The sequence below is a fragment of the Hydra vulgaris genome, chromosome 03 (genome assembly GCF_038396675.1).
Source record: "Hydra vulgaris chromosome 03, alternate assembly HydraT2T_AEP".
NCBI classification, from domain to species: domain Eukaryota; kingdom Metazoa; phylum Cnidaria; class Hydrozoa; order Anthoathecata; family Hydridae; genus Hydra; species Hydra vulgaris.
Genome location: NC_088922.1, coordinates 53,739,901 through 53,752,346, shown reverse-complemented (window position 1 = coordinate 53,752,346; position 12,446 = coordinate 53,739,901). Strand labels below are relative to the sequence as shown.

At 26.5% G+C, this 12,446-nt stretch overlaps 1 protein-coding gene across 3 annotated transcripts in view; it reads left to right on the top strand.

Annotated features, from left to right (window-relative positions):
* The window catches only part of LOC105844565 (uncharacterized), a 136,642-nt gene that overhangs the window by 57,650 nt on the left and 66,546 nt on the right, over window positions 1-12,446 (top strand). For all 3 annotated transcript variants that reach the window (XM_065793679.1, XM_065793681.1, XM_065793680.1), the window contains exons 12-15: window positions 3,336-3,478; window positions 6,743-6,916; window positions 10,926-11,715; window positions 11,871-11,987. In XM_065793679.1, the coding sequence (XP_065649751.1) occupies window positions 3,336-3,478; window positions 6,743-6,916; window positions 10,926-11,715; window positions 11,871-11,987 (1,224 nt within the window). The remainder of the gene's footprint in view (window positions 1-3,335; window positions 3,479-6,742; window positions 6,917-10,925; window positions 11,716-11,870; window positions 11,988-12,446) is intronic.

Below are 12,446 nucleotides of genomic sequence, written 5' to 3'. Positions count from 1 at the left end.
TAAAAGAATAGTCTGAAGGTGGCAAAAATATATTAAAAATATATCTTTGCAAGCCTAATAGATGAAGAAGGGGTGCCGGGCTGGTCAACAGATAGTATCTGTGTACCTTTTAAGTCTTTGCCTAGGAGGCCTTCTACAAGACAGTAGCTGGATGCATTTAACATCTGCCCAAGATGAGTATTTTTATCGAGACACCATCTTTAGCCTTTACTCAACCAAGAGCCCCAAGACAGTTGGTGTTTCAAGTTGGAGTTGGCTTCTCCTAGCCTTTACCTAAAAAGATCTATCCTACCAGCAGCCAGCAGGACATGAAGTAGATTGTACTGGGTTACATGTTACCAGTAGCAGGGTAATCTGACCTGAAAAAAATTTGTTGGTAAACTAGGTTTGAATCTACAGACTATTTTTTTATGTGCTTACATTTAGTACCACTTCACTTTATTGCCTTTCTCTTTGTTCTATATCGAACTCCTTTATCTCAAAAAAAGAGTGCAGATTCTTTTCGATGTTATTTCTGATCAAATTGACCAAACCTTTTCTCTTTATCCTTCAGCCAATATCATTGTTGTTAGTGACTTTAATGCTCATCACACTGAATGGCTTGGCTCTAGTGTGGCTCTAGTGAGAAAGGCAACAGTTGCAGGCGTTAAGGCCTAGAACTGTTGCCTTTCTCAATCTCTAACACAAATAGTCAACTTTCCAACTTGTTTTCCAGAAAATCTGAATCATTTCCCTTCTCTACTTGATGTATGCCTTATTTCTGATCTTAATCATTGCTCAGTTCTTCTGATCATGGTTTAATCTGTCTAAAACTATTATCTCATTTTTCTTTATCATCAGAATCCCTCCTATTATTGTACCTCTTACAACTACCTTAAAGCTGTCTGGGGTTAGAAATTTTTTGTTTTCCTGCTGACAAATGTGCTTCTTACTAACTACTTGGATTCAGACTGGCATGAATTCTTTTATTCCTTCTCAACAATTCCAAATCAAGCCTTACTCTTCTCCATACTTTTCCTCTCATTGTGCTGCTGTAGTTTCCAATTGTAACCATTACTTTCAAATCAGCAAAACAATTCTCTATAAAACAAATGTCTGCTTACTATTGCTAGAAACCATTGTAAAAAGGTTTTGTTAAACGCCAAAGCCCACTATTATCAGATCATGAAATCTTGTATTTTATCTAAAAAGTTTGGCTCTCGTGACAGAATTGTGGAGAATTTTAAACAGACAGAATCGTGGAGAATTTTAAACAGTATCAATAATAAGTGCAAATCTTTTCATCAATATCATTACTTGATTCCACTAGTTGCGTTCTACCTGATATAGCCAACAAACAGGTTGATCCATTGCTTGTCGTTCTTGTAACTCCAGCTTCTGTATCTAAAGTGATTTCCTGCTTAGATTCTTTTAAGCAGGTTCTTCTGGGACTCATTCTGCAATTTTAAAAAATTCTGAAGAGCGATCTGACTTGTCTAATTACTGTCCTAAAAGTCTTTTTACTATCATAAGCAAGGTTTTTGAGTCTTTAATTGACAAACATTTAATCTCTAATCTTGAATCTAATAACTTACTTTCTGGTCATCAATATGGATTTTGGTCTTCTTGTTTTACTTCTGATTTGTTAATGGTAATAACTGATATGTTTTATTGTGCATTAGATAGAAGTGGAGAGTTTAAGGTTATCGCTCATGACATTTCTAAAGCTTTTGATAAAATTTGGTATGCTGGTCTTCTCCATAAGCTCTCCTCTTACTGTGTAGCATGTAACATCTATCCTTGACCCTATACTCTTTTTTATTTTGGTTAAGGATCTACCAGAAATTCTCACATCTAAGGTGGAATTGTTTACTGATGATACTACTATTTTGTTTTGTCTTAATATGAAGCCAACACTCTCTGATTGCTTGGAGGTGTATCTGAGATTGCAAAGGATCTCACTTCTGCTACAGCATGGGGCTCTCAGTGGCTGGTGAACTTTAACTCAGATAAAACTCAATTTTTTTCAGCTAATGGTTATCGCAATAGTCTACATATTTCTACATTTATGAACGGTAATGTAATCAATGAGTCATGTAACCTTTATGTTCTAGGACACTTACTTCCGATCTTTCTAGGAAACCATACATTTAATTGATTGCAAAATTAGCATCTGATAAGGTTGCATCTTTTTATTGTGTTCACTATTTTCTTACTCAGGTTTCTATTATTTATCTCTATGAATTTTAAATTTGTCTTTGTATGGAGTACTGTTTGTAGACAATTTGCAAAAACGCATTGTAAACATAGTTGGATCTGCTTTTGCAGCTAACCTCCAACCATTATTACATTGTCATAATGTTGCTTCTCTTTCTCTTTTCTATAAATACTATAAAGTGATATATGCATATATATCAATTGTTATAATTGATATGTATATATGTGTATGTGTATGCATATATATGTACACATACATATATATATATATATATATATATATATATATATATATATATATATATATATATATATATATATATATATATATATATGTATGTATATATATATATATATATATATATATGTATATATATATATATGTATATATATATATATATATATATATATATATATATATATATATATATATATACATAAATATTTATTTACATATATATATATATATATATATAAATATATATATATATATATATATATGTATATATGTATATATGTATATATATATATATATATATATATATATATATATATATATATATATATATATATATATATATATATATATATATATATATACATATATATATATATATATATATATATATGTATATATATATATAATATATAAGTGAGAGAAAGAGCGAGAGAAGAAAGGGAGAGAAGAAATGAGTGAGCTGGTTTAGAATATTTTAATTTTTAGCAGAGGTTATTAATATATACTAAAATAAGTTTAAAAAATCATTTATTTTACAATAAACTAATTTTGTCGGTATCTTTTTTTATAAATGATTTTTGTTTGTTGAAGAAATTTTAAAGTTTTAAGTTTTTAAGTTGATATTATAGTTAAACTTTTACTTGTTATATTTTAGTTGTTATTTTTTTTTACATTAAATTGCACCTTTTTTTTTCAACTGCCACCATTTTTTTAACATACTAAACTCTCAATAAACAATCATCTTTTTGTAAATAAAAATTGTTTTTCATGTATATTATATTTAAAAGAACTGTTGTTTATTTTCAGTCTTTATTTTTAATTTGTTATAAAAAACTTTGTTATTTGCATTAATTATTTTTTTAGTTTTTTTACTTGAAAAATTATAATTTTCTACTTCAAGATTGCTGCAGAGAAATACTATAACACAGTGAAAATGCAATTCGAAGTATCTCTTAACTCTCAAGTTTTGTTTCATCTCTTAAAGGAAGCAAAACTTTGCTTCAAAGACTTTCAAGAAATCTTTGCAACAGAATATTTGGATAAGTGAGACTTTTGAATTATTTTTTACTTGTCTATTATTTTGATCTTTTTTATAAGTAAATAATACCTGTCCATGCCTACACTGTGGTGCAAGCAAGAAAGACCATATCTAATGAAAGAAATGTAATATTGTGCAATTTAACTTAGAGTTGTAATGTAGATATCTATTCAAAATATATAAAACAAATAATACACAACAATAAATAAAAACTACTTTTTAAATAAAAACTGTTTTATAATTGCATAACAATAAAAATTTAATAAAAGTTTTTTTAAATTTGACATATGATTAAACGGCTATCTTTTGAAAAAAAATTGTTCTTTTATATCACCCCAATTCTTTTGCTAAGCATGGGAGTACAGGTGTGGGGAGTCAGTCTATGTGTGTATTTTATCCAGTATCAAGTATGCAAAGTTTCAAAAAGAACTGGAGAGTTATCTAGTTTTACCTGGGTTTGGTAATCTGAAAATCTTTGATAATGTTTATAAACTTCTAAACTTCATAGGGAGAAAAACTTTTTGAAACCTGGAATTTATTATTTTTGATTTATAATCCAGTACAATCTATCAATAGTCTTGTCTGTTGTAATTTTCAGAGAGATTAATTCTATCAACAGCAATAAGATACCATATTCTCACTGTCATGTTATACATAAAAGTTTCTTTGTTAGTGGTTTTAGTGTGCATTATTAAGGCCTCATAGAAAACCCATTAACATGTATACATAAATATAAAAATCCCATTAACAAGTATGTATGTTCAAAACACTTATTATCTTATGAATTTTACTTCTAGCCAAATTCCAAAAACCTACTTGCTCTTTGTGAATACCTAATACAAGTTTAGCTGTTTCATCTTCAGACCTCAGTGTTGATAGCTACTATCTACTCTTTGATTTGCAAAGTTTTCAATAGCCACGTGCCTGGGCATTTATTAATCAGTTCACTTTTTTTACTCATCACACTAAATAGCTTGACTCTAGTACCACTGACCCTGCTGACTTTAATTGGCTCAAAAGTTTCAATCTCGCGCTCAGATAGTTAGCTTTGTGACATTTTCCAGACTTATTATATTTCCAGACTTTGCTTACTTTTTAAATCTTGTTATCACACATCCACCTAATTTTTTATGTTTGACTTTTTATTTTTTGTGATTATCTTTATGGTTATCCTTAGCTGATGAATTTGTCTTTCTGGCAAAAATTTCTTTCATATTCTCCTGAATTCAGACTGGCACTGAAGCTTTTATTTGTCAGTTTCAAGTCGAACTTTGCTATTTTGCGTGGCTTTCTCTTTTTTGATATTTCTAGAGAACAAATGTTTTTATTTTTTATTTTTTTTAGGAATATATTGTTTTTTATTTTGTTGGCAATACTTCTAAAATCTTCATTACCCGGTTAAGCAATTTTATTTCTCTGTTTGAACCACATTCTAGTATGTCTTTGCCTCTTTTTTAAATCTTTAGTATCCATCTTTTCTTTCAGTTGTTTGGGATTTTACATTTTCATTGCTAAAATGTCAGGTCTTTGCAATGGAAGTGTTTAACCCACCCAAAACCCTCATCTCCTGAACCCTTCGACATCTCAGCCAATACACCAGAAGAACCAGCAACCTACTGCTTATCAGATTGGGCTTTGTATATGGTTTGTTTTCACTTTCTTTCAATTCCCAAATTCACAATAATCTTATTTCTCTTCCTCAGATTTTTCATCATCTTCACAGTTTTGAACTAATTTGTGCTGTGAAACTTTTTTGTTGCTTTTATGTTAGTCATTTTCTATTTTGCTTTCTGGTTAAGGCATAATCCTCTTACGACTTAAAGCCACTAAATAAATTACTTTCTGTTGATCTTTATTTAAACCATGTCCTAAAGGCTGTCAGTCCCATAGCATCTGAAAAGCATTTCCTATTCAATGTTTTTTAGGTCGAACCTCTTTTTTCTTTTTACTTTCTCAAAACTATCTGTGGTTGCACCAATATTCTTATTCAGATCTCCACATACAATTAGTCTTCCATTTTTTTAAACATTTTTTAAGACATTTTGTTTTTGCTACTAAAATGCCAACACCTGACACTCCTTCTTTGTACCCAATTCGGTAGTATTTGTACCAACAATCATCATATCTAATAATCTTTGCATTGCCACCATTATAGTGAGTCTCTAGCAGGCATTGTATATCTAGTTTTTCTGCATGCTATTTCGTTTTCCACTTTTTCCTTGCATAAAAAACATGTTAAATGACCTGACCTTCAATCTTACACCTTTCTTCACACTGATACTTTTACTAGTTACTTTACTTGTGGTCAACTGATGTAAGAACCGACCATGTGCTATGACAAATTGGCCTCTGACTAATGATTTATATCTAAACAGTAGCTCACTTAGACCAACAATGTATCATCATATGCCATTTGCTACCCTGCATTATGTGGTATTTTATTTTTTAAACTTGACCTTATGAGGTTTTAAGCAGAATTCAGAAACTGGATGCTTTTCTAACCAATAACCTGTTTTATATAATTCAGGAATCTAAGTATTTTTATTGTCACACCATTTTAGGATGATTACTATCCATGGTTAATAAGCTCCTACCTTACCACACTAAGGTGAGATTATGTATCAGAATTTTTCATCTCTCGAGTGAGTTGCCTTCACTTAACTCTTTGAGCAATCTGCTTCTATTTGTGAATGTTGAGGCGGTCCATGAACAGTATCAGCAATTTCGGAATAGGTAACTAAAGTTGTGTTTGTGTTTTCTATACACTCAGATAGAGTTGTAAGTTTGATTGAAATTTTTGAGTCAAGTGTTGATGAAAAATCCATCAAGGTCTGAGTGGAGCAACCAACTAACTAAATAAGCAGCAATTTATAAGACATCAATTCAACTTGTTAGGGTGTTGACATTTTTATTAAACACGACTTGATAGTCTGCAACAGTACAAATGTTTATCTCTTTTGGACCTTATTTAGAAAGATTTTCTAGATTAACAGTGACAAACAGATAATTCTCAATCTATTTTTGTTATCAATAAAGTTCAATCTTGAAAAATGAAGTTTATCATCAAACAATATAATTGTATTATATAATTTTGTTGCTTGTGTTGCTTGTTTTGTTTGTTGCTTGTGTTGTTTGTTGTGTTACAGATAATATATATATATATATATATATATATATATATATATATATATATATATATATATTTATATATATATATATATATATATAAATATATATATATATATATATATATGCATGAAAATTTTTAGGTTTACAAACTTGCATCCAGTTATTGCAAATACTTTATACAATTGCTTAATGAGAGATGCTCAACCTTTTTTTCAAGATATTCCTTTTACAAAGTTAGTGGATCAAGATATATTGCGTTTGATTTACTGTTTTATAAAGTTGGATGAGGAATGGATTTGTTATATCAATAGAAAGTAAGTTTATAACTTATAATTAAGTATATACATAGTGGGCACAAGTTATATTTAATATGTCATATATATATATCAACCCTCAGAATTAGGAAAAATAAGATCGGCAATAAATTGCCAACCTCAAACTGTTAGAGGTCAGCATCAGGTAGGCAAAAAATATTTGACATAAAGGGGTTACCATTAAAACATAGAAACAAGGTCAGCAATTTTTTGTTATCCAGCACTTTCAGGTCAGAAATTAAGTCAGCATTGCTAAATGCCGACCCTAATTCTGAGGGTTGATCTTTATCTATATATATATCTATATATCTACATATATATCTATACATATATATATAGATATAGATATATATTAAAAGCATAACAAACTTTTTATATTACCTTTTCTAAAAAGTAATATGAAAAGTTATTTAAAATTTAAAAACTTTTTTAAAAATTTCTAAAAAATGTTTTTTACAAAATGCTTTTTACAATATGTACTTTATTAAGTAAATCTATTAAATGATAGTACCAAATTACTTCAAGTTATCAAAGAATATTATGTGTAATTTAATTTATTTATATAAATATTTATTTTTTATGATAAGTCAATCTTTTCAAAGTTTTTCATGAATTAAATTATAGTCAACTTTTAACAGTAAAAATTAATGTTGTATAACATAACTCAAGTTGAATAGCATAAGAAAAAGTACTGGTTTATATAATTATTAAAATAACTATTATGTTAAAATTTTTGTAAAAATAAATTTAAAAGGAATTTTAAAAGCCAAAATATTTGTTGCATTTATAAAAATATTGAACAAAAAATGAAATAAATACTAAATTAAAAATTTAAATTTATAATAATTAACTGTAAAGTTTTAATATAAGTGATAAAAACTGGGCTGCTTTTTCCAAAGAAATTAAAAAATAGTTATTTTAAAAAAATGGCATACTATATAAGCATAACTGTGTGTTTAACTTCAATTTCTGTTTTTGTATTTAAAATTTTTTAAAGTTCAAAAAATGAAGTTTATATACTATTCTAAATTTACTGTTAGCTTTATTTTATAATTATATTAGGAAAACCTAAAATAATTATAAAATAAGTCCACGCAAAATATATGCATATATATATATATATATATATATATATATATATATATATATATATATATATATATATATATATATATATATATATATACACATATTTTAAAGGGTTGCAACGTTTTTGCAAGCAACCCTTTAAAATATGTGATTTAAAATAGGGTATATACAAAAACTGACTTTTTGAAAAATGGGTTTTTGAATTTTAAAATTCAGAGAAAATTGGTTTTAACCGCTTTTCAAATTATTTTAAAACAAATTGAAAATATTTTATATTTAATATAAAATATTTTTATATTGAATATAAAAATATTTAATTTAATTTATATGAAATCACAAATATTAAAAGAAAATGGATTACACATAAATGACACTGAACAAGAAAAGATTTCAAAAGCAAATTTTTCAAATTCGGGTATTAATATTTCTTTCACTTATTTGAATTTTTCCTTAGGAAATTTAAAAAACATAAAACAACCATTAAATGGTGGCTATAATAAAGGCTTTATCCCTCGGGGGATAAAGCCTTTATTATAGCCACCATTATATATACATTATTATAAGCCTTTATTATAATCAATTTTCAGAGGTCTTATAATTATTTTTTCAAATTATTTAAAATGAAAAAATATGAATGAAAAACAGATATAAACTAGATTATATATAATTTAAATCTGTTTGTTGCCCTTGTATATTTAACTTTTTAGTTTTTTTTTGTGATTTCATATAAATTAAATTAAATATTTCTCCCTGAATAAGACATAAAGTTTTATCATTAATTATAAAATAAATTATCTTATTTTAAAAATTTCCAAAATTTCCGGAAAATTTTAGAAATAAAAATAAAAATTTTTGAAAATTTCCATAAGGGTTGAAACTAAGGTTGAACTAGGGTTGAAAATTTCCAGGAAATTTTCAACCCTAGTTATGGAAGCTAGCTGTGTCAAATATATTAACTCTATCTGTTAAACATAACATGTAACAACCTTTCTGTTAGACCAAACTTGTAACAACCTTTTTGTTAGACTTAAGATGTAACAACCTTTCTGTTAGACTTAACAACCTGTTACCATAACAACCTATTTCTGCAATTAAAATAAGCAACATAGCCATAAAACAAAATAATCAACAATAAATTCTTAGCAGAAAAAAATCCATATATGTGAAACTTGTGTTTGTGAAGGATGGTAATAATGGGTTTAGGTAAGTTTCCTTTTTAATCTTAAATAATTCAATGTATATAATTATATGAATAAAAACAATAGAAAAATTATTAAGAGTACTAATAAAAGTATGTCATAAAAATATTAAATTAGCTTAAATAAATGGTATGAAGAATAACAATATTTTATTTTGGCTTTAAGAAAATTATTAACTTTAAAGAATTCTTAAATCATTTATAACAGCAGAAATTCAACCTAGAAACAGATTACCCTTTTAACTGTCACCTAGTTTTTGTGTGCATTATGTTGATTTGATCTAATTTGTTAAATCAACATACAGCTCCAGCATCAGGTTAATTTAAAAAATTACAATATTAGGTGATCATAAAATTAACTATATCTTCTGTTGTGTTTACTAAAAAGTGTTTACTAAAATTTATGTAATACAATCTAATACAATAATGTAATACAAAAATCTGGTAATTGTTAAATCTTTTATTTAACACATTTTAGGCTATTTATTTAAAATAATGTAATATATTTAGTATTATTTAAAATAATATAGTATTAAAAATATTATATTATGTTATTTTTATAAAAAAAGACATAATATTTTTCTCATTTGCTTCCTAATTTTTTTTTGATACATTTTATTTTGTTTTGATTTTTCCATAAGACTGGGATTAAAGACTGGGATTAGGTGATGCTAAAGTGGCTTTATATATAACATTTTTTGATAGACATTGGTTATTTAACGGGCCTGTAGTTTTCTTAATGCAGTTGGAATTTATATCATTAGCAGTGAGTTTGTTCCGCAAAAATTGTTGGTTGTATGAATTAATAATTGATCGAATATTTGGCATGCAGTTGTAACTAATCTTTATTGTGTTTCTGTTGAAAATTTTGTTGAGTTTATGATGTAATGGAAAATACAAGTCAATTAAGTTTAAAAAAAGGTATCCATTTTTTGTTACCCCATTTTTACTGAAAGGAGGATTAACCTTATAATATTTCTTTTTCGTTTCTTAGTATTGGAGATTGGTGTGAAATTCCAACTTTTCTAATACATCTTTATAAATAGGAGCATTATATATATATATATGTATATATATATATATATATATATAGAGAGAGAGAGAGAGAGAGAGAGAGAGAGAGAGAGAGAGAGAGAGAGAGAGAGAGAGAGAGAGAGAGAGAGAGAGAGAGAGAGAGAGAGAGAGAGAGAGAGAGAGAGAGAAAGAGAGAAGGAGAGAAGGAGGGAGAAATGTAAAAAAAAGATCACTTTTCCAAATAATTGAAAGAAAATATTTAAATTTTAAAAAAAGTTTATGATTTTATTTTTTATATAATATTTTAATCCTTGTTTTAAATGTCCACTTGAACAAATGATTGAAATTCAGTCTTTTTTTAATATTTCCATATTTTAAATAATATTATTATGTTAAAACAATTTAAAAGTATGCATTAAAAAAAAACAACTAAATCAGCGTGTTATAATACAATTTGTCATTATAGAACAATTTGTTATACAAACTTTTTTTTTTAAATGAAGTAGAAGGAAGATTTTAATCTTTTATAATCAAAATTTAACATTGCATGTTTTATTGATATTTTGTTTATCAAACATGCATTAAATTTATGTTGCATACAAACATGTTGCTATAAATAAATTAGTTATATTTTATTTCTATTCTATATTTATTTTTAACAAATAAATATGTGAAATATTTATTTAGTTCTATTTATTTTTTATACAGTACACAAGCCTGGCAAAATTCATTTGAGGAGTTGCTATCTGATATTTTAAAAAATATTTCTTCCGAAATTCAATTGTTAATTATGTTATTTTTAAAAAAAGACAACTTTTGCATTCTTCAGTTTACTGAAATAAAAAGATCTGACGAGGAAGCATCTGAACCCGAAGCAATCGTAAAGCCCTTCGATCACAATTTTTTGCCCTCTGCTGAAAAAGTTATTGTAGCTCAAGAACCAAAAAATATATTAAGAAAAAAAACAACTGAAAATGATAGTTGCAACATGAGTACTGAATCAAATATTGAAAACTACGATGATGCAATTTATTCATCATTAGACAATTTGGATAGTAAACTAGATCAGTTTGAAGAGAACAGTATAAGTTCTTTATATGCATCAAAAGGCCCATGTACAGAAGAAGAACAATCTGGCTCGTTGGATTCTAAAATTTTAATAAACTTTTATGAAAATCAACTAATTCATTCAGATATAAATAAAGCTTTAGTTACTTCTAAACAGGTAGATTATTTTATTACATCTGAACAGCAAAGTCCTTTGGTTACATCTACACAAGAAGATGCTATGGTTGCATTTAAAAATAAAAATAAAATAGTTAAAAAAAACAACTTAAGAATATATGAAAAAGATTTATTTATGGTAACAAGTTCTCTATCGGATTTATTATATGTCTGCTTTGAATTAACTGTTTTTGTAAAGACTTTTTTTTCAGTTCACTCGCCAAGCCATTTATTCTTTCAGCGTAATGATACAGTACTAAAACAAAATTTTCTTGTAATTATTTATTTTTTGCTTCCTTTTTTTTTTTTTTTTTTTTTTCTATTTGAAAATCTTTTAAATAGTTTTTCTATGTTTTAAATGAGCTTCTAGTGTATAATGGTATGGGGTGATTAAAACTGTATTTTATTTTACTCATTTTTTAAATTTAGAATCTTGGATCTTTATTGAAAATATATTCCTCAAGTTTGCTTCTTTTTGACATTTGTGGTATTCAAAGCCTTATGGAAGAAAATCAAAGAATTCTCATGAATCATATTGAAACAAAGGTTTCTAATTAGTTTTATGTTTTTGTTGTTAAATATTTTAGGTTTTTGGACATTTACATGTGCATGTAAAATTTTTATATGAAAGTTATTTAAAATAGTTGAAATGAGAGGCTTTTCAAAAATATTTATGGGGTTTAAATTTTTTAAATTAGATTTTTTTTTTAAATTTTTTTAAAACTTGGCATTTTTTTTATTCTTGAAATTTTATATATATATTTTTAATTGACAGTTACTTAGTTTTGAAACTTCTTTTTTTCAAACTTTAAACATGACAGTATTACTATATAGTACATGACAGTATTACTATATAGTGTATTTTTTTCATAGTTTTAAATTTTACTTTGCACAGTTTATTTAACAATTTATTTTGCAAAGTTTAGTTAACAGTTTACTTCACACAATTTAGTTAATAGTTTACTTGGCACAGTTTATTTAAAAAAAGTTTTGTACAGTTTAATT